Here is a 23424-nt window from a genome sequence, read left to right on the forward strand (position 1 = left end):
TAGTCAAATGAGTTTTTTCAATATTGGGACGTCCAGAGAACATGAGCAGTTTAACACAAACCATTGTTTTTGCAAATTTTATCTCAATCTGAAACTTTTCACTTGTCTTCACTTGTTTCCATTAGGAAGATTGTCATAAACGCCTAGAAATGTTGGTTACTGCCTCCATTGTTGTTGAAAATACTTGAGTTTACAATTTTCATAAATTCAAAGTGCTAGCTGTTGTTATTGGAAACCATTGACAATAAACAAATGAGTTGTAGAAATTTACAAACTTTATTGGTTATTTTGGCTTTTCAAATGTTCGTTTCTCAAAGGCTGCAGGTATCTAAAATAATTGCAACCATAAACAATTTTCCTTTGTCGTTCAGGACATTTGTTTGAAACCACGAAACTAACTCTCGGATTCCAACTCCAATCAACGATTTTTTCCTTGAGTTATTTGAGTTCTTAAATTGAAATCGCAATGGTTTCTTCAGTCAAGAAAATTTTTTATTTAAAAGCAAAGCATCCAAAAAGATACAAAACTGCAATTTCAAAATTCGAAGCTTTGCAAAATTTTCTATTGATGAATCTTTTGCTTATGTAAACAGTTTTGTCATTATTTTTAATGCAAAACTGCCTAGAAATTACCTCAACAAATTTCTCAAGGAGTTCATTTCAGAACGAGAGACAAAAACAACGTGTCAAATTTCATCATTCTTTCTTCAGAAAAGTTTTCTGCAGGTCTTGGTGCAAACAAAAAATTTAAGACCGATCGAAAGGTCCACAAAAACCTCTTAAATCTTTCCAATCTCTCTATAAACAGAAGATAGCGGAAAATTTTCAATTTTTGTTATTCGTTCAAGAGAGCATGAAATTGAGTTACTTATTATTCCGACTTATTATAGTGGGGGAGGAACTATCTACTCTAGACCGTTCAGCGTAGAATATGGAAAAGAGATTTTTTATTTTCGTTTTTTTCCAAGGAGTTAACGAGTTTTAAATTTTAGTGAATAATAGACGGGTGTCCGTTGTTTTCAATCACATTTTCCGGAATTTTTGCCTACTTTGGCAGTTTTGCTAAAATATGGTAAATTTGTTTTTTAAAGTGTTGTTGATTTCCTTTTCATCAATAGAACAGTGTCAATGAAATTTTCATCTTACTCTTTGCGCAAATATTTGCTATTCACTCACAAAAATCAGCGCTTTTTCATTGAAAATTGCAAGAAATTAGCATCTTTATTCGAATTTGCATAAATTTGCCTAAAGTTAACGCCTAAAAATTGCTGACACAACTTGCATCAACTAACCAGAGGGCTAATTCTCTCTCTGCTCTCTATAAAAGCTTTCTGAGTTGGAAATTGTGTCGGTTTTTTAGCTAAATTTTCGCAATATTTATACAAACAGCATCATCTTTCTTTGATGTATGAACTTTTGTCAATAATCTAAATCTATTAAACAGGAAACTATTGCATGTTCTGAATGTCCAACGAGTAAAAACAGGGCTAGTTATGTTCTGATCGTGAAATCATAAAATTCAAAAAATCCAGATTGTAATCAGTGGCTATATTTTCTATAAAAATTATCAAAATTTTTAGTTTCATTAGAAAACAGTATACAATTCAAATCAAGGCTCACTTTTGACAGGTCCAATTGGCTTCGTGAATAATTGGCAGTTAAAATTTTTAAACACTTTAGTCGAAAGCTTTTTGTCGTTATGCCTTATCTTATGGAGTTATATGATCGTATTGCAAACATATTTAATGACTTCATTTCACACCTAAGTAGTGTCATTATTATGGAATCAATTGTTTTGTCAATTGTTGCATAATTTTTGTTAACCGTTTTTGTTGTGTTTTGTCTACTTGTTCCCGAGCCTCTTTAATGACTTCCGATTCTTTTCCAGAGATGAACAATGAACTAGGTATTATGTTTAGTTTCGGTTTTATCTGCCCTTCCTCTTTTGGTAGACAATTAAGCCAAAATGTGGATGAGCTGGGTCGGAAAATTATGTGCAAACGCACATTACCGAGCCTCCTTGTTTTCTTGTACGCTAATTGTTTTTGACTTAAAGAAAATCATGTTTACCCAATCAATAAAATTGAAACATAATATGCAATAATGGAGTTTCTTTAAGAAGAAAAGTTGGAAACAAAATTTTTAATTTCATTCTCATCCTGATATTGTTGAGAGGCTAGTTCTCCACGAATTATAATTCTGAAAATTTAGGGCGAGTTTCTCACCAGGCAAGTTTTATGCGTGCTTTTTTGGTTCAACTTTTTTGCAGTTAACTTTTATTTTTGCTGGTAATTTATCTGAACAGTGGGCAGGTAAACAATTTTGATTTTAAAATGTGCAGGTATTTTCGACCTGCACGCCACATTACCTGACCACTGTACAGGAAAAAAATTATCTGTACCTAACTTTAATTGTGGTTTTGAAATTTGGGGAAATCAGAACCACATCCTTCGTAATATATTCAAAATCTTAATCCCTGATAGCTTTAATGAAGGGCATAGTGAATATTACTTCCAATTTCAACTAGGGTGGAGTCATGTGGCCAGAGAAATTTTGCTTTTTGGTTTTTATTTAACATGCGCATGTCCTTTTGCGGAATAAAAAGAAGTACAAGGTGCATGTAAACAGTTTGTTAGTTTGCTGACTTCTCAATTTAGCCATTGTTGCTTTTCAGGGGGTCAAAAATCAGATCAAATTATTTAATAATGATGAGTTATCCGGGCTTCAAAGGGGGGTTATTAATGAGCTATCGTCATGCTTGCTTTTTAAAAGTTATTGAAAGTGTTCTTTGAAGTTTATCCCGGATATGAACAATGTAATAATTTAATGCTATTGCCAGCTTTAGCTGTCACTTATTCACGCAAAACCGTTTAAAATTTCGTGACTATGTGCTTTAGAGGGATCCAGATCATTTCAAACAAAAGAACGAGAAGAAATCGAAATTTATCTCAAAAATTTATCTGATATGAAAACTCGACAATGAAAACTCACAACTCATTAACTAATATATCTGCACATTAACGTAGAAATATTACAAAAAATTAATTGTTACAATGCCAGAAATTATAGACATGGTAGTGCGCACTCAGATAGGCGAAGGTTTACATTGCCGAAAATAGTAAAATTTTATCGAAGCGATGTTAATTCGTTTTTGCAATCTTTTCATATCACTGATTTGTGCTTGGTCATTCTAGTAATCAGGAATGAAAAATATTCACTTTCCAAAATTGTCATGTTGAATAATTCTTCAAATTCTGATCATAAACCAATCTTTTTAATCAAAACTCTTTTTTTAACATTTTTTCACTTTGTCTGCTCTCTCGCTTGCCTAATCGTAGTCCACAAGTCGACATTTTCCTTTTGTTTTGTCTCTCGAATCATCTTTGTCATATATTGGACAGACTTTTGCAGCTTGGCGCTATTTTGCACATATAGTTACAGCTTTGAGTAATGGCTAGCTTCTTGTGTGGATCGTACCACGATGACCATCAATTTTTGACTAAATTACATTGTTCATAATTCTGGCACCTATCTCTGGGATGAGATTGACAAATAATCGGAAATAAAAATCTCGATAATTAAATTAACAGTTACCATATGCAAATAAATTTATGAAAAAACTGCCAGCTAAAAACAAAAGACAATAATAAAAACACAAAAATTTTATTTTGAATATTTGAAAAGAAATATTGCAGTGGTGATGTTTTAAGTTCAAGCGTTTGTTTCTAGCACGTAAAAGGGACGATGCCCATCAAAACTGTCTTGATAGCTGTCATAGCTGGGCGTGTTGTCGTGGATAGTCGTCACTTGTGGCGAGAACACAACAGTCGCGTGTTTGTTTGGGTTCGGCACAGAATAGGGCGAATTATGTCGATGATAACTGTTCGGGTATGAATTACCGTTACTCGTTATTGCTGCATTCGGATTTTTGAGAGCCGAGGCTCGTTTTGGTACTGCAGATCCGTTGAAATTGCCACTACTTAGTGTATTTGCGGTAAAATACATCGGGGCAGTTAGGTTATTGTTAAACTGACTAGATTGGGAATTAATTTGGTGGAAATTTCCAATATTGTTGTTTTTTTCAACGACTGCCTGTTTCGCTAACAGTCGATTTCTTTGGTTCTTTTTCCGGGTCATGTAAACTGCGAGGACAAAACAAGATATAAATATTGACATTGCAAAGATTGCAAGTAGGGGCGCTATAGGGGGAACTGAACGGACTAATTTACCCGCAGTTGTGTGGCTATCCCCACTTTGGTTATCGGTACCCTGGTTAATAATACCTGTTATAATATCAGGTTTGGCTACTTGTTCGGTGGTTGTTTCACGGACGGAAGAGAGAGGTAATATTGTCATTAAGTTCTCGGTTTTATACGACCACAACGAGCTCGTGTAATGCTCAGGTGAGATATGTTCCGGATGTGAACGAGATCCGGTTAAGGAAATTGTTCTGAAACTGTCAAGATTAGTTTGATCAAAGACAAGGTGAAGCATCCACGCATCTGTCATGTTGAGTCGCACTAGAGGCTCTGTTGAAAATGAGAATTTGGAATCGCTCTCAAAATGGACTTGGGATTGCATTATGTTCATGCCGGTCGAGGTATCATCCTTTTTCTAAACCATAGTAATAACCAGCAGACGAATCACATAGAGAAACTACCCTAGTCATTCAAAAACTTATTATTTGCAAAAATTGGAAATTGAATTTGTATACGATTGGCTAATGCATAGTAAATGCAAAAATCTAAGTTATTTACAAACATTTGAATTGAATTTGCAAAAATTATTAACTTAAAAATGAATTGCTACTATGTGTGAATGCAAAAAATGAAGTGCAAATATTTGTAAAGAGGTAAATTGAATGAGCAATTGTTTGTAAACTGAAAAAAGCAATTAGTATTTTGTAATTGGTGAATGACCAGGATAACAAATCAAATCAAAGGGTAAAAATCAAAGAAAAGGGTTTTTTCGTTCCGAACCCACTTCAGTGGGGGAAAAGAATTATATGCTCAGCTGGGTTTGTTTTTTTATGTTCAGTCAAATTTTGCAAAATCTATATATTCATCGTACGGAGTTCTGAGTGGCATCATTAGACTGTGTTAGAATTTCGATCAAACTATAGTCTTAAACTTAGTGAGAATTAGAAAGAAAGTTTGACTTACCAGATTAGAAAGACAAGCAATTTGATTTTGATCAAAGAAATTATATAAATGAATCGTCAAGAAATGGTGCTGAGAATCAATATTCGGTTCAAATTGGTGAATCTAGATAACTATTATTAGAGTTAGATTAATTGATGTAAAATCTTCCCAGCATGTATTAAATGATGATGATATCTCCGGAAGTGTGAATGAATTCTCAGAAAAGTGCAAATGCATTCCATTTATGGTTCCCTTTGCGACTGATTTTCAGAAGCAAACCATATTGGGTAACCTTTGCGACCCCCACTATAAATCACGGTGCTAAGATTAGTTTTGTATCTTGACTTTTTCACACTGATAATGGGTATATATACAGCTGATTTTTGAGTCCTTTTTCATCCCCAAATTCAAATCACCATCTTGATCTAATGATCAGATCTCTCCTGTAAATCTCTAAATTCTACTGTAAAATATCATTTTGTTATTCTCTCATTTTTGAGAAATTAATTCTTTTACTTAGTTAAAAACGCTTTTTATTCCGCTTGCGAAAGTCCATAACCCAACAGGTTATGGGCCCAGCAATTTTTTAAGTCATAAAATTAATTTCCAAAACAAAACTAATTTGTTGTTGACAGTCATAATCCTTTTCTGCTTAGTACCTTTTCTTTTCACAACTGTTTTGCCTGCTCAAACTTCAATGGAACAACAGACAGTGAAGCTGCTGACCTACACAGGAAAGGCACAGGACTTTCCAATCTGGAGCACAAGATTTGTGGCGATGATGCAGACGAAGGGACTCTACAAATCACTACTGGGGACAGAGGAGCAACCCAATGAGCCTGCGCCACTGGCCAATGGGGCAACCAATGATGAAAAGAAGAACCACAAGGTGCTGAAGGATGCATATGAGAAGGAAGTTGCAGACATCAAGGAGAAACGGAACAATGTGTGGTGCCATCTGGCACTGACTCTAGATGCAACAACCCTCATGCTGATGAGACATGACTGTGTGGGAGATGACGGCATTGGAGATGGAGCAAAGGCTTGGAAGCTTTTGCAAGAGAGATTTCAGAGTGTGGAGACGCCGACAGTGGTGACTTTAGTGGCACAGCTTGCTCGACTGCAGCTCGAGGATTCTGAGGATTTGGACAGCTTCTTCATCAGAGGACAGGAGTTGCTCACAAGGCTACAAGAAGCAGGGGAAGCCGTCTCAGAGACCCTCTTCAACGCCTTGGTCCTCAATGGTCTGCCAATGAGGTATGAAAGTTTTGTTATACAGGAAAGCTTCAACCCGGCAACGAACTTCACAGAGTTGAGGAAAAGGCTGCAGAACTTTCATGAGAGCACGGTGCAGAGACACAAGGGACAAAGTGGTTCAGTGGCACTGGCAGTGAAGCGTGACTTCAAGAAGGGACCCAAGAAAGGAAACTGCTTTGTGTGTGGGATCCCTGGACACTTTGCCAAGGACTGCAGGAGGAAGGAGACAGCACAATGCAGCAAGTGCGGTGAGAAGGGTCACCTAGACAGGGCATGCAAGAGACAAAGACATGGAGGCAAACATGAGTCAGTGGCAATGGGTCCAACATTGGCTACACCAGACGAGGAATGCTGGGCAGCTCTTACCCAGTGGAAGACAGCAGGCATGCTAGTGGACAGTGGTTGTACAGATCACATAGTGACGAACATCGATGCGTTTCTGGACTTTGTGCCCATTCAATCAGTGGTCAGAAATCCCAACGGAGAGGCTTCCAGAGTGGTGGGCAGAGGCTGTGTGAGGATCAGCATACCCTCAAACAAAGGGGAATTCCAATGCGAACTCAAAAATGTTCTGTGTGTGCCGGACTATTCTTCAAACCTCCTATCAGTCTCAAGATGCACGGAGTGGGGGACATAGCTTCACTTTCGAGAGAGGAAACAGCTGCATGAAACTCCAGAAGGGAACTCGGGTAAAACTAACACAAGAAAATAATTTGTTTTACTTACCCTGCAGCGTTCTAGAATTCAAGATGAGTTCCAACAGCGTGAAACTTGACAGTGCAAGGAAGTGGCACAGACGATTGGGTCATTTGAATCAAGCGGATGTGGTCAGGAATGCACCAGAGACAGTGGGGGAACTCGATGATGTATGCAATGTGTGTGCATTGGCCAAGATCACAAAGACTCCAGTACCAAGAGTGGCAGAGACCCAAGCAGAAGAGAAGCTGGAGAGGGTGTTCACAGACGTGATGGGACCTTTCAGAGTAGAGTCACTGTCAGGGTTCCGGTTCTGCATAGTGTTTGCAGACCAATACACGAAGTTTGTGTTTTTGGACTTGCTTAAGGCAAAGAGTGAAGCACTGGCCAGCCTGAAGAAATTTGTTCTCAGTGTGGGGACGCCCAAGAAGCTGAGGCAAGACAATGCGAAGGAGTTTCTCTCAGAGCAGTTCGAGACGTACTGCTTAGATACAGGCATTCTACAGGAGAAGACCATACCAGAGACGCCACAACAGAATGGGTTAGCTGAGAGGTGCAACAGGACACTGCTGGAGATGGCAAGATGTTTGCTCATTGACTCAGGACTTCCAAAGATGATGTGGGGAGCAGCAATTTTTCACGCAGCAAGGATCAGAAACTTGGTTGTGAGACGAGGAGAAGAAAAATGCCCAGCAGAGCTGATGAGAGGTATAAAACCTGAGCTTCCAATTACTAAATTATCTATTTTTGGTTGCACAGTCTTCATGAGGAAGAGGGACAGAGAAGTCAGCAAACTTGAACCCAAGGCACTGGAAGGAAGGTTTGTGGGTTACACTGAAGGAGAAAACGGATACCTGGTGTACATACCCAACACACGCAAGGTGATGGCAGTTCGAGATGTGATCATCAAGGAGTCTGAAGTGGGCTCAATCCCTGACAACAAAGAAACGGCGGACCTACTAGATGATGGGTCGGAACTGGGAATCTGCCACCCAGATGATGGTCATCAAGACGATGACAACAGAGAACGACAGGACACATCTACTGCAATAAAGGAGGAGTGGCATGACGCAGGGAGCGTGAATACTCAAGAAACAACACTGAGACAAGAGGCCTCGGATGTTGGAGAAACAGCACTAGATGAAGGATCTACTGCAACAAGAGGGAGTCACAGAGACTCAGATTCACTGGAAGACAGTGACACAGAAGACTTCTCACAGTTAGTGACAGTTGGCTTCAATGAAGATGCACTGGAACACGCGGACAGAGCAGAGCCCAGACGAGGGACACGAGCAAGGAATGTTCCGCAATTTTTTGGAGAAGTCAGGACCCATCTTGCTGTGACTGAGGGCGACTATGTGGAACCCAAAACAGTCTACGAAGCCAAGCAAGGTGACGATTGGGACCAGTGGCACCGGGCAATGAAGGACGAGGTCAAGGCACTCCAAGACAACGAGACTTGGAACCTAGTGAGACCACCCACAGACAGGGACGTCATACCGGGCAAATGGGTTTACAAAGTGAAATTGGGACCCAGTGGTCAAGTGGACAAATACAAAGCGCGCTATGTGGCGAAAGGCTTCAAACAAGTGGAAGGACTGGACTACTTTGAGACTTTTGCGCCTACCTGTAAGCCAGAGACATTCAGGATTCTACTTCAGCTATCAGCGAAGCAAGGCCATGTGATGCACCAATTTGATGTCAAGACTGCTTTCCTGCACTCACCAATCGAGGAAGAAGTGTATCTGGAACAGCCACAGGAGTTTGTAAAACGCGGATCAGATGGGGAGAAGTTAGTATGTCGACTAAATAAATCAATTTATGGTTTGAAACAGGCTGCTAACAACTGGTACAAAGAACTGGCAAACTTCCTACTGAGACAGGGGTTCACCAGAAGCAGGAACGATCACTGCTTGTTCGCAAGATCAGAAGCAGAGGATCACACCTTCATCTTGGTCTGGGTTGACGACATCATAGTAGCATCAAGAAGTATGACAGTGGTCTCTGATGTCAAGAAGGCACTAGAAGCAACCTTTCACATGGAAGACAGAGGGAGACTACACTGGTTTCTGGGTCTAAGAATCAGACGAGAAGAGGGCAAAGTCACAGTCGACCAAGAACGCTACATAGAAACAATGCTTGAGCGGTTTCAAATGGATCAATGCAAACCCTCAAGAACTCCAGCTGATTTGAATTTGAAACTTCAGACAGCACAGAACGGAGACGAAGAAGTGGACCAGAGGATCTACAGAAGCTTGGTTGGATCACTTCTGTATCTGGCCAAACAGACGAGGCCAGACATCATGTTCACAGTCAACATTCTGTCCAGACACATGAATGCACCTACCAATCAACACTGGATGTGCGGAAAACGACTTCTGCGATATCTTCAGGTTCAAAAGGTTTAAAACTTACTTACACAAAAGAGGCTAGTTATGATTTAGTGGGGGAAAGTGATGCAGACTGGTCTGGAGACGTGAACGACAGAAAATCAACAACGGGCTATTACTTCAAGCTCAACGGACGTGGCGCAGCACTCAGCTGGGGTGTCAAGAAGCAGGCCACAGTTGCTCTTTCTTCATCAGAAGCAGAATATCAGGGCATGGCAGCAGCAGTTCAGGAAGCACTCTACCTGAAACAACTTCTAGAGGATTTTGGCATCCAACAGAAACGTCCAATAGCAATTGGAGAAGACAACCAAAGTTGTATCAGACTCTGCCAAAACCCAGTCATGCACAAAAGGAGCAAGCACATCGAAACAAAGTTTCACTTCATCCGGGACAAAACGGAGGATGGGACTATTTCAATTCATTACGTTCCTACAGACAAAATGGCAGCGGACATCTTCACAAAGTCCTTACCCGTTTTGAAAGTGGAAACATTCAGAGCAGTTTTGATGGGAACAGACTCTACGCAATCAGCTCAAGTCTGAGTGGGGGTGTTAGAATTTCGATCAAACTATAGTCTTAAACTTAGTGAGAATTAGAAAGAAAGTTTGACTCACCAGATTAGAAAGACAAGCAATTTGATTTTGATCAAAGAAATTATATAAATGAATCGTCAAGAAATGGTGCTGAGAATCAATATTCGGTTCAAATTGGTGAATCTAGATAACTATTATTAGAGTTAGATTAATTGATGTAAAATCTTCCCAGCATGTATTAAATGATGATGATATCTCCGGAAGTGTGAATGAATTCTCAGAAAAGTGCAAATGCATTCCATTTATGGTTCCCTTTGCGACTGATTTGCAGAAGCAAACCATATTGGGTAACCTTTGCGACCCCCACTATAAATCACGGTGCTAAGATTAGTTTTGTATCTTGACTTTTTCACACTGATAATGGGTATATATACAGCTGATTTTTGAGTCCTTTTTCATCCCCAAATTCAAATCACCATCTTGATCTAATGATCAGATCTCTCCTGTAAATCTCTAAATTCTACTGTAAAATATCATTTTGTTATTCTCTCATTTTTGAGAAATTAATTCTTTTACTTAGTTAAAAACGCTTTTTATTCCGCTTGCGAAAGTCCATAACCCAACAGACTGTTTCTCGAGCAAAGAGTTTTGAATTAGAAAGATTTTGGAACTTTGCTTTTTTTTCAAGGAGTTAAAAAGTTTCAATTTTTTGTGAACAATAGCCTCATTTCCATTTCTTTTGTTCACATTATTCGGAATTTTTGAATCAAATTTGATAAAAAATAGGGAAAAAAATTGATAGCGATAGTCCTTTTGGATTTACGTTCATTGTTAAAAAAGTGTTACTGAATTATTTAGAATCTGAGTTCAAAAGCTTAATACCCAAAACCGAAAATCTAAGAATAATCACGGACAACAACTATCAGCAATAAAACTAAATCGGGTTTCCAGCGGATTTTTGATTGCTGTATTCTAGAAAACGAAATTAAGTAGCAATTAAGTAGCGTTTATTTAAATAAAACAAAAACAAAAATAAAACTTCAGGTCTTAGTCGAAAGATAGAATGATACTTCTAAGAATATGGAGAATTTGAAAGAATTTTACTACCATTAAGAGATCTTCTGATTTTTAAAAAGTAAGTAGCAAACTGAAAAAATTGAAGTAGAAAAATAAATACGTTTGTTTAATTTAACATTCGAGGATTGGAAAAATCAAAAAGCCATCCTCCTTTACAATTAAAGCAAGTAACAACAGTTCGCAGAATCGACATCAGAATAATTTCCAAATAAAGGTCTCAATTTCTTTAAACGTAATAACGTAAGAATCTGGAATGAACTTTAAAATTTTGCAAGGAAATGTTCAAAACAGAATAACATAGCCGACAGGTTGCAGGCAAATAGCCGCCGTTGACGCGCTTGATGCACATCGGGATTGAAACAAAAAAGAAGACATAAATGGACCGATATTTTTCTCTGTTTTTTTTCAGTGTCAAAAAGTGTTCTAAATTGGTGTGCAATTTCAGTGGGAATCTACAGCTGTACTTAATGCGACTTCTAAACTGAAAGCTAATAAGTTTATTACCAGTGTCAGCAAGCAAACACTCTAACAGACTTTGATAACCTAAATCTCAATGACTTAATGACAGGGCTTTATCGGTTTATCCCGTCTCTTTTGATTTTGATCTTTTGTTTTTGACAATATTAATCAAATTGCATTTCTAAATGCGTGAAATAAGTTAAAATTAATTCAGTTGAAACAATGAGTGAAGTAAGTCATAAGCCAAACGTGAAAATCGTGATCAAAAAGTAAAGCGAATTAAAAAAAGGAGAGCGCCTAAATAATATCTGTTAAAAAACTGACGGCGGCTAATAAAAACGGAATTAAAATCCCTGACAAAACACAAAAAAAAGTTTTTAAAAATTGGAAATATATTCAAAAAATTATTAAATTTATAGTAAAAAGAAAATAAAATCCCCGAAACGTCAAAAAATACCTTTTCTAGTAGTTACAACCAAAAAACAAACAGAAACCCAAGAAAAATTGGATAAAAACTGCGAAAATTGGATTATCATGAGAAGGGTTTCGTGAAACAAAAATCAGTCATTCTATAACAAGGCATTCAATGTTCAGCCCAGTGCAATGATTGTTGATCACGCTCACATGCCCAAAAGGAAGAAATTATTGAAAAGAAGTCAAATATTGATGTTTAATTATTATACAGCATCGAACAAAAATAATTTCCACAAAAACCAAACTACAAGCAAAAACTGAAAAGAAAAGTAGAAAAATCAGTCACTGAACACAGCGCATGATCATAAAAACTTCTTCTCCCGCTCAGAAACAATTAGTTCACGTGGCAATTTTACTCACTTTCGCTTTTAGTTCAAAACACCGTCTGAATGAATAACAATTCCGGTTGAGAAAACGTCAAGAAAACCAATACTCCTATTCTAGTCGTAGAAAAACAAGAGCATTGCATTTTTGCAGCTATAATAAAAAGTTAGAGTTAGCAAGGTGTTCAGAAAATCATGTAGCCTCTATCTCTGCACGAAAGGGTAACTACAGCTATATAGGCAACAAATTATGATATTGATACTAACAAATATTAGTATGTGTTTGTCAATTAAGAGGGTGCTCTCGCCCTGGCATCCAAACCACCTCCTCTCTCGTCTGAACTGGGGAATGTACCCATTTTGGCCCCTACACACGTGAGCCTCCTGCACCCTCACTCCTTGACCACCCACCACCTCTGCTGTCATCACCAAAGCTGCAACACGGTGCATTAGTTCCAACAATAATCGTGTTTGTATACGAAAACCCAAAGTTGTTCATATTCTTTGGTGCCCGAGTCGAAGTTACCCCCCTCCCCTTGCATGCAATTGAAGAAGTTTGTTCTAGAATTAATCTTCAGAATGACAGGTATTTGAATCTCCGCCGTGCACACAGTAATGACTATGCAGCATAATGTTATGAAAAATTTTTTGAGGTCTCATTAGAGATACAAAAATGTCGCTTTTTCACTTGTGCCCCAACACGTTCACTCTGAAATTTTAAAATGCTTTGTTCATTAAGTTTAATTTGCTTTTCCTATAGCTTGCGGTCATAGAATAGTCACGCCTAATATTTAAAATGGAAAGCATAGAATTAGAATCTAACCTAGGAGCGGAGCTAATAGCATAGAGTTAGAATGAGAGAGAGAGAGAGAGAAATAACCTTCATCTATCAGTCGAGTGTCACGTTTTTTCCTCTGCATGGGAGGATATGATAACCTGACGTATGGTTGTGAGGGTGCGTTAGCCGTTTCAGGTTTCACTCTCAATTGCAACATTTCAATTCTCAGTCTAAGGGAGAACCTCATATCACTCGATGCATCACACTTGGTTAAAGGAGTCGGGCCCTGGGTTTTGTAGGAGCACGGAACCATGAACATCACCAGTTCACCTCCGAAATAGGCGGACACGCCCTTCTAAAATTTATAAATATCACTCAGTTTATAATGTTGAGCTTGGTTTAAATAATGGGTCGGACCGTTTTGTCTTCAGTGGAATCTATGGACAGTCTTCTCCCATGATTCCGTGAACAGTAATAACCTTAGATACCGCGTTATACCACTGCATGTCATCTTATTTATAGAACGCTATGGACGTAAAATCACGCGCCAAACTCTTGCGCAAACTACTCTGCGATTGAGAAATAAATTTTCCGATAAGTATGTGCAGTACATCTAAGCACCTAAAATGGTAGCTTGTATATGCTACCATTAAACCGTTGAATAATAAGTTTCCTAGAAGAAGTCCCGTCACATCTTAATCCGTACATTTGCTTTTTCGTAAGGCAAAATTGTATAGTATATAATCTTATATGGAAGTCATTTCATTTGATAAATCCTGACATCGTCATTTCATTTGATAAATCCTGACATCGTTTTAGTCCTCATAATGTGCCTGACAAAGCCTTAGTCAAGCGATGCACAACCAGATAATTTTCGATTAAACAGTTTCAAAAAATTGCATATCTTACATAATACTACTTCCATAAATAAAATTTTTAACATAGCCGGCAGATTGCCGGAATAGCTGCGAAAGAATAGACCTGCGTGCCATATAATAGAGATAGAAACAGATACAGATCTAAATTGAAAAAAAAAATCGACGCCTCTCAAAAAACTAGGCTAAAAAACATTCAGCGATAAATTAATAAAGCTTGTTAAAATTCATTCCACAGAAGCCTCTTATTAGGGACCTTTACTGCACATATGAGTTCCTTTGACCTTAAACAAATTCAAATTAAACTTAAGTTTTAAAGTGCAAAAGTCATTTTATTGAGTGAGGTAAGTCACGTATGATCAAAATCTAATCACGCAAATAACCTAAAAACTTTCGCTAAAGCGAGTGAGAAATGACGTCACGCGCGCAAATGCCGTTAGTGAGAGGAAGAAGTCATTCAGAAAATTTGACTTTTTCAGCTTTGCTGTGTGAACAAATGTAAAACGAAAAAAGAGCGTCAGACGACGAAACAAAAAACATAGCAGGACAAGTCCTGACGTACAATTCAAAGAATTTTCATTGACTTAACAAACAACTAGACCTAGAACGGACAATGAGTGAATTGGGAAAACCATTTCTAAAAAATCAGATGAAAAAAAAACAAAAAAAAAACAGAAAATCAATTTCAAAATGCTGCTAGGGAGAACAAAAAACCACTAGTGAGATATGTAATTTTGATTCTAACAAAAAACTAGGTCCAGAATGGGCTGTGAATGGATTGGGAAAACTAGTTAGAATAAAATCTGATCCAAAAAATCGAAAAAACAGTAAAAATCGGAGTGAAATTGCCGCATGTGAACAAAAAACCACTACCGAGAAACCGAATTTTTGTTCAAACACCGTTTTCTCACTCTACTTTAAAATTAGAGCGAAAAAAAATCACGCCGCAAAACCACTCGCTTTTTCGCTCCATTTCCTGTTTCGGCGTGACCAAAATCACCACTCCAATTTGACTTCAAATATCATGAAAATGTGTGAACAGATCTTAAAAAAAAAGACAGCGCCCCAATACAATTCAAATTCTTTGAGTTGTAAAAAAACCAAGAGCACCGCAATATAGCTACGCTCAGCTTACAGCTCTGCAGCTATAAAAAGAAGAGATGAAAAGATTTCATGAAATCAATCATTTAATTTTAACGATATACTTATTTAAAGAACTCCGGAAGCAAAAGGCCGGGGTAAAATCAGATTTTGCTATATTTTGTTTTCCTAGTTAAATTGGCTGGCCAATTTTTATACGAGGTAGCATCTTTTCCATGAAACTGTTTTGTCTCAATCACAATATTTTGGCAGATAACAGATCCAAAAAATTCGTTTCATTTCCATGGATGAAGTTCTGAACAACCTATAAAATGTGAAAATATTTTTTAAAAGAAGCTTCATCAAACTCAACTTTATTAAAAATTTGCTCCTGTTCTCCACTAAAAAGTTAATATTTTCTAATTTTTAACAAACTTAAGAAACTCAAAGCGCTCAAACGTTCAAATGTTAGGTTTGACGTTTAGTTCTCTAGTGCTAACATTTTCTTAAATGTATATTTAGTATTTCGGTTTGCAATTCTTCTACTTGTGTTTTGATCCGTTACAAATGGAGTTTTTTGTTTTAAAAAGCTCGCATCTCACTTTCATTAACAATTTTGCCTATTAGGTGGGAAAATTGTTTTTTTTTTTCATTTTCTTTTTTTCTATTATTTTCATTGCCAGCCACGTGAAACTTAATTATCAGCAAGTACTAAAAATTTTTGATATTATAAATTTAACGAAGAACAATGAAAGCTGTGGAATTGTCATGAACTTCAAACGCCAAAGGTTTTCAATATAAAGCTAGTACAGCAGAAAATAAAAATTTCTTTTATCTCTATGAAAATTAATGTAGAATTATAGCTCTTTAGTGTAAATTTAAAATTTGTCATCATACTACTCTTGTAGGGTATTTGCAGACAGTTCCATCGAAATGTTTGGACGTGTCAACATTGCTTTCGGTTATAATTGTATTTTCATGAGAGTGATTTCAGTTAAACAGTAAAACAAATAGGAAAAGCCAAGTAGAATCGGTTTACGGATTGATTTATTTGTTATCACATTCCTCTCAGCAGAAAAAGATTTCAAACATGGCGACTCGGTAATCTGCAATTGCACATAAGGTTCTGACCCCGCTCATCCACAATTTTGGCATGATTGTCTACCAAATGAGGAACATAGAAAAACCCAAAAATTCTAGAGTTTTTTTTTAAATTGGTGCATGAACGAAAGATAACTCTAAGCCTCTAAAGCAAATAACTCAGTGGTGGAGTGAATAATGGCGCACTAGATTGATGAGATTTGCAAATACAAAGAAAGCGAGTCAAGACGAACAGCAAAATCAAACAAAAACAACAAACATTAATTACATCAAAAACTTCATGTCCGTATTAAAAAACAAAACTTAATAACAAAGTCAAATTAGCGTCAGATAAAACTGATATTAAACAAAATAACTTTTAATTCATCAGAAAAAAATAGAACTACTGAATAAAAAGGCTTGGTAACAATTAGACAATAAAGAACAAAAAGTAAAGTTGTAAACTTCGTTTATTTTCTTAAAACAATTAATTTCAAAGTAATGAAAACCATCAGAAAACATATCCAATTCTTCTATAGAAGGAATTAAGAACTGCCGGTATTCAAATTTTTATGCGGTTACAAAAAGAACAACAAATAGAAAACAAACAAAAATTCAATTAAAACTTGGCAGAAAACGCTTTCGAAACCGTAAAGCCATAATATGGCCATCAGACTATGTTCGATTGCAATTTCTGCGAGCGCCAATAATGTATTTTGTATCCTCTTTATTAATGAAGCTAGTTAAAAAGTAGATAAAAAAGAATGAAAATGCGAAATTAAGTAACAAATATTTCCAAAGACATGAACGCCATTAATTACAGAATGAAATAGTAAAATAAATTCGTTTATTCGTTTATAAAATCACTAAATTGTGTGACACCAATCCCTCTTGAAACCTTCTTTCGACAACAATATTGTCATATTTGGCATGTAATTAAAGAGACTAGATAACAAACAGACAATAACAGGAGCAAAATTGCGAAATTACAAAAGGTCTTTTTTTAATTTACAAAACAATTGTTTTCAGAGTCATTAAAGCCAACAGCCATCTACTAATATCAGAATATCGGATCATCTATTCTTCAATGAAAAGTCAATTAAACTGGGTCATTGTACTGGAACTTTCATACGACTAAAAAGACAAAGTAAAAAGGACAGCTAAAGACAAAATTTAAAAAACTCGAGAAATTTTTCGAGAAAGTAGTGTCGAAGCCGTTAAAATCATAATCTATATCTTCAAGGATTTTAATATTAACAATGATGCCTTATTCTGACAACCAATAATGTGATATACGAACTGTCAATAACGTGATAATGTGACAAAACCAGAAAACGTGAAAAATGAGCAAATGCCTAAAAAATTTTAACAAATGTGAAATCTAGTAATATCAAAGCCAGAAAAACATATTTTCAGGCGTAGAACCGCAAAGAAGATTCCAATTGATTCCAATAGAAAGAAGAAGCATTCTTTCATTGCGTACAATAAGCTACAAGCTGACCAAATTAAGTGAAAAATAGAGGCAAAGTTCAATAAGTCATTATTTATTTAAAAATCAATTACTTTTAAAAGTCAAAACAACCATAAGCTTTCAAGTAATCAACTAGATACAACAATGTGGAGTTTTTTAGGAATCCAATTGGACCTATCATGAGTGAGCTTTGGTTTGAAATGTTCTGTTACATAATTGATGCAGAAATATCGATTTTTTATTATAAAAAAACCGACTGATTACAATCCGAATTATTTTTGGATTACACCAGTCCGAGATTGGATCAAAATTAGCCCTGCTAATGCTGTTCGAATCTTCTAGATATTGATATTTTGTTAGTTAAAAACTCAAATATAGATGCTGCTTTTTTGATAATAAACGAATAAATTTAGCAAAAAACAGCAAAGTTTCAATTTTTAGAATTTTTAGTAGAAAAAGCCCAATTTTGAGTCTAAAAAGATTGTATTAGTGGTGTTTGGGTCCGTACTTCCTGTAAACTCAATCAAACTGGACTAAAGAAACTTATTTCGTTCTGTTTTTGATGAAAAATTCTTATTTTTGAAATATTTAGCCAGAATTTTTGACAACAAAATTAATAAAAAATAGTCTGGAATAAAACTTTTTGCCTTACAAATAAAAATCAACTACATTTTCTAAAACAATCAAAAAATTTTAGCAAAATTGGCGAACTTTTAGTCAAAAATTCCGGAAAATGTGAATAAAATCTCACCGTAAATCACTCTATTTTCTCAAAATCTAAACCTCGATAACTCCCTGAAAAAAAAAGAAAACAAAAAAATCTTTTTAATTCCATACTCTATGCTGCACAAGCTTTCTAATGAAACCAGTCTCAACTCTCTACGATGAATATATCGATCGGCCAAAATTGACTGAACAAAAAAACCCGTTTGAGTAACTAGTTCCTTCCCCCTCAAGAGGGGTCGGAACAATAATATTTTTAAAGATCAACAGAAAAAAGCTAAACTAAATAGAATCTGTCAACGGACTAAAATTTTTGCTTTCACATTCCGCTCAAAGCGAAGTGATTTCAAACAATATTTGAATTTTAAAACAATGATCATATCAGTAGATAAACTTATTTTATACGTGTGAGCTTCTCAAATGGCAAAAACTGAGTTTTATTGCAGCATGTAATTTTTTTCTCAGGAAAACTTTATGTGATGAAAATGTGAGGAACTTTTTTATGGCTGGATTTGGTTGATGAGCTTTTTAACAAACTCAAAATAGCGTCAGATACAACTGAAACAAAATAAAATAACTTGTATTTCACCAGACAAGATATGAGACCAGACTATCATAAGACTTGTTAACAATTAGACATTAAAGAACAAAAACAGTTAATTTGAAGAATTCGATTATTTTTTTTAAAAAACAATCAATTTCATAGTAATGAAAACCATTCGAAATCTCATAGGTTTGCAATTACCAGTGTTTCTAAAAATAGGAGTCAAGAACTGTCGGTATTCAATTTTCATGCGGTCATAAAAAGAACAACAAATAAACAACAAACAAAAAGTTAATTTTTGCCAGAAAACGCATTCGAAGCCATAAAGCCGTAATTTAGCCCGCAAAATTTGTCTGATTGCAACTTCTTTGAACGTCGGTAAGGTATTACGCAACCTCTCAAAAATGAAATCAGGAAACAAGTAGACAAAAAAGAAAAAAGGGGCAAAAGTAAGTCATAATTGTTTTTTTTTCGAAGAAAAATTATTTCTTAAGACATGAAAGACAATAATTACGTAATGAAATAATTAAATAGGTTATTTTTTTCTTCCAAAGGAAACCCTTGAGACCTGCAATTATCCAGAATCTATCTAACTAACGTCTACAAAAAGAACGTAAAATATGACAATAATCACAAATTAATTACATTTTTTTGTGAAAAACCCGTGTCGAAGCCAGTAAAGTCATAACGAAATCTTCAAAAACATTAAATTTTGTGACAGCAATCCCTTTGACACCTTCCCTTGACAACAAAATGAAGGCCTAAAATTAACGACAACAACATGAAGGCCTAAAATTAACGAGACTAGGTAAGAAACACACAATAAAAGAAACAGAACTCCGAAGTTAAAATGTTTTTTTTATTTGAAAAACCATTGTTTTCAAAGTCATGAAAGCCATCAGCTGTGTACTAATATCAGAATATCGGCCCATCTGATTTTCCATGAAAAAAACCATTGAAACCGGGTCATTTTACAGAAAATTTTATAAGACTAAAAAGGCAAAGTAAAAACGACAGTTGAAGACAAAGTTAAAAAATTCAATTAAATTCCTCGAGAAAGTATTGTCGAAACCGTTAAAACCAGAGTCCACATCCTTAAGGATTTTAATTTTATCGATTGCGTATTATTTTGAACGCCAACAATGTGATATATGAACTGTCAATAACGTGATAATGTGACAAAAAAAGAATACGTGAAAAATGGGCAAACACCTGAAAATAACAAGATGTGAAATCTAGTAGTATCAAAGCCAGAAAACCAAAACTTGAGATTTAAAACCGCAATAAAATTTAAACTTGAATTCAGTAGAAAGAAAAAGCATTCTTTCATTGCTGATACTAAGCTACAAGTTAATCAAATTGAGAGAAAATGGAGGCAAATTTCAATAAGCCATCACTTATTTAAAAATAAAATATTTTTAAAAGTCAAAACGACATTAAGCTTTCAAGTAATGAACCAGATGCAGTAATTTGGAGATAATTAGGAAGCGAATTGGACTTATCACTAGCGAGCTCCGATTTGAATTCTTCCGTTATTTAATTAATGTATAAAAAAGATCAAATTTAATTTGTGAAAAAAACCGACTGATTACAATCCTATTGGATTGTAGCAGTCCAGGACTGGTTCAAAACTAGCTCTGCTAATACTGCTTGTCCATTAAAAACACTTGACTTTTCAGATGTTATAGATATAGATGTTTTGTGGTTAAAACATCAAAAAAAGCTGCGTTTTTGATGATCAACAAGTAAAGTTAGCAAAAAACGGCAACGTTTTAATTACGGACCACTAGAAATAGTCCCATTTTGAGTCTACAAAGATTGTGATAGTGGTGTTTGGGTGTGTACTTCCTGCAGGTTCAACCGAAATTGTGAAAGTCATATTTAGCCAGAAGTTTTGACAAAAAAATTAAATAAAAATAGCCAACAATGTTTTTTTGTCTCTAAAAATAAAATCAACAACAATTTCTTAGGAAAAATTTTAGCAAAATTATCAAAATTTTAATCAAAAATTCGGGAAAACGTGAATAAAATAACTGAATTCACTCTATTTTCTCAAAAGTTTAAACCTCGATAAGTCCCGGTAAAAAACGAAAATCAAAAGAATCTTTTTTATTCCATATTCTACGCCGGACAAGCTTTCTAATGATACAAGTCTCAATTCTCTACGATGAATATATCGATCGGCCAAAATTGTCTGAACAAAAAAACCCATTTGAGTATATAGTTACTCCCCTCCCAAGAAGAGTCGGAACAATTAATAAAAAAACAAAATTTTCGCGAAAAAAGCAGTACTTACAGGTTTTTCCTAGGCACTGTATGCTAGCGAAAAAAATGTTCGTTAATTTTTTGGCGAACTTCAATTGGCAAAGATAAATTATTGTGGGCTATCAAAAAACTTTTCCCAAATAAACTTGAATAAAAAAATTTGGACCCACACCAGTTTGAATAGTAAAGAAATTCAACTGTTTTTTTTTTGTTTTAATTTAGTTTCATGACTTGCCTTTTGGAGTAATGAGACTTTTATGAGAATGAAGAGAATTTTATGAGAATCTTTCTCATGCTTATTGAAAATTTCAAGAGCATAAAATGATCGGTTGCTTCTCCAGCTGAAGTTAAGTTTTACGTCTTTTGGTTATGGATTTTTTGAGCTTTGATTTTTTGAGGATGTTTTGTACACAGCAAACAATTTTGAAATTTCTGAGGCCACAGATTTTTACTTCTGAGCCCAAAATTGTAAATTTTTCCCTGTTGCTTCAATTCTGGCAAAAGCTGAACAACTGATTATAACTTACAGTTATTGAATTGATGGAGACCTCCCAGTTCCTGATATTGAGATAGGTGGGTCCTCTCTCCTTCACAATGACATTGTGATTCTGTCTGGTGGATATGAACTGTGGTTTGTTCACTGAAGATGCAATCAGCTGGTGTCCATTCCCATTCGCCATAACCATACTTGTAAAGTTCACTTTCAGGGATTCAATTCTCCGTGCCTTGTTAAAGGAAATACCCTTTGGATACATTGGAGCTGAAACAAATCAGAAAGAAATTATGTATCTCCAGATATTGATTTGATAAGATATGAGATCATCTATCACACAAATGGAGCAGTAGTCCTGCCTTTTTTGTTTCTTCCATTAGAGTTCAAAAACTTTGTCATCGTCCAAATCGAATTTTGCTCAGCGTTTTTGGTTCCTGCAGGAAGTCAATTTTGCTTAACTGTTGTTCAAAACAAAGTTAATTCAACGGTTTGATAATGCTGGGGAGATATGGCCTTCTATAATCACAATTTGTTATTTTTCCCGACTTTTACATCGAACAACATGTTTCTTTCCCATTACACCCCATCTAACGAAATTTTCCACACATTACAGTATATTTGGGGTGAATGGAGAGGTGCTATAGGTTATACTCCCACTAAGCGGGGGTGGCTACAATGGGAAAGACCCAAAAACTCAACTCACCTGGAAATACCTCGCCTGTGGTTGACATCTGGTGCCTTGTAATACCACTGTACCATTCTCTTTTGTTGTCGCCTGCCGTCGAATATGTATACACAAACTCAACCTCAACAGGACTCGTTTTGACGGCAAAAAAATTTGAAAAATCTACACCGTGTAATGTCTCATCGTATGGTTCTGGTGTGAACTCAATCTCGTGTATGTATATTGGGATCAAAGCCTTTAACAGAGGAACAGTTTGTTCATACGACACCTTGAAGTATTCAGTCTGACTGATGCTACAGTTCTCAAACAAAGTTTCCAAAGTGAAGTTTCCGTAGTACCTCCACGTACAAGAATTGTAGTCCAAATTTGAGTAAAGCTTCAAGGCGAACGAACTTCTGTAAGCTGTCAATATGTGTTGATCTTTGAAATAGGGTTTCGATTGCCATCTTCGAAACCCGTTACCATTGGGTAACTCATTCGGGTACTGACACGTATTGTTCCATTGATAATTAGATTCGAGAACCAAACTGTTCAGTTCTGTGGGAATTTTTCCCACAGAGACATAAGGGTATGAGTTAGTTTTTAATGGAACTGAAAGTTCGAATTGGACGATGTTAGGCTCTTTGAACTCTGGGATGGCTATTATGTTGCGCTTTGAGTTCAGTTGGCAATTATTGAGCATTTGGTTTTTGATCATGAGTCTTCTTCCTGCCGTTTCGTTGCCTGAAACAAGTTTTATCTAAGCTTTTTTTTAAATTTTTCATCACTATACTTTGCTCTTTTCTGACCGTTCTAGCTTCAAATACCCTTGAACTTTTCAATTAGACAAAAGATTTATTACAAAAAATCAAACAGCTTTCGATGCGAATTTTTATAAGCAGATTCAGTAGCTCTTAATGGAAGGATTAAAAACCCCGTAACGGATATAGAGGAAAAGAAGTAGAGTTGCAAAAAAAAGATTTGGGAACACAAGTTTAGTTCGCCAGAGGGACCAATTCCAACAATTTATTCAACTGAATTCTTGCACAACTAGTCTTGAAAAAGAATAGATGAGATTGTCCTTAATCCGCAAAATATACT

The 23424-nt window shown here is 35.9% G+C and overlaps 1 protein-coding gene across 2 annotated transcripts in view; it reads right to left on the reverse strand.

The window, feature by feature from the left end:
• Positions 1-3563: 3563 nt before the first annotated feature.
• LOC142342815 (FRAS1-related extracellular matrix protein 3-like) overlaps positions 3564-23424 on the reverse strand; it is a 190417-nt gene continuing 170556 nt past the window's right edge. For both annotated transcript variants that reach the window (XM_075394404.1, XM_075394405.1), the window contains 5 exons: positions 22363-23067; positions 21694-21926; positions 13231-13483; positions 12618-12784; positions 3564-4614 (listed from right to left, as the gene is read on the reverse strand). In XM_075394404.1, coding sequence (XP_075250519.1) covers positions 3712-4614; positions 12618-12784; positions 13231-13483; positions 21694-21926; positions 22363-23067 — 2261 coding nt within the window. In that variant the 3' untranslated portion in view covers positions 3564-3711. The remainder of the gene's footprint in view (positions 4615-12617; positions 12785-13230; positions 13484-21693; positions 21927-22362; positions 23068-23424) is intronic.

The sequence above is a fragment of the Convolutriloba macropyga genome, chromosome 7 (assembly GCF_964194025.1).
Source record: "Convolutriloba macropyga chromosome 7, txConMacr16.3, whole genome shotgun sequence".
NCBI lineage: Eukaryota > Metazoa > Xenacoelomorpha > Acoela > Convolutidae > Convolutriloba > Convolutriloba macropyga.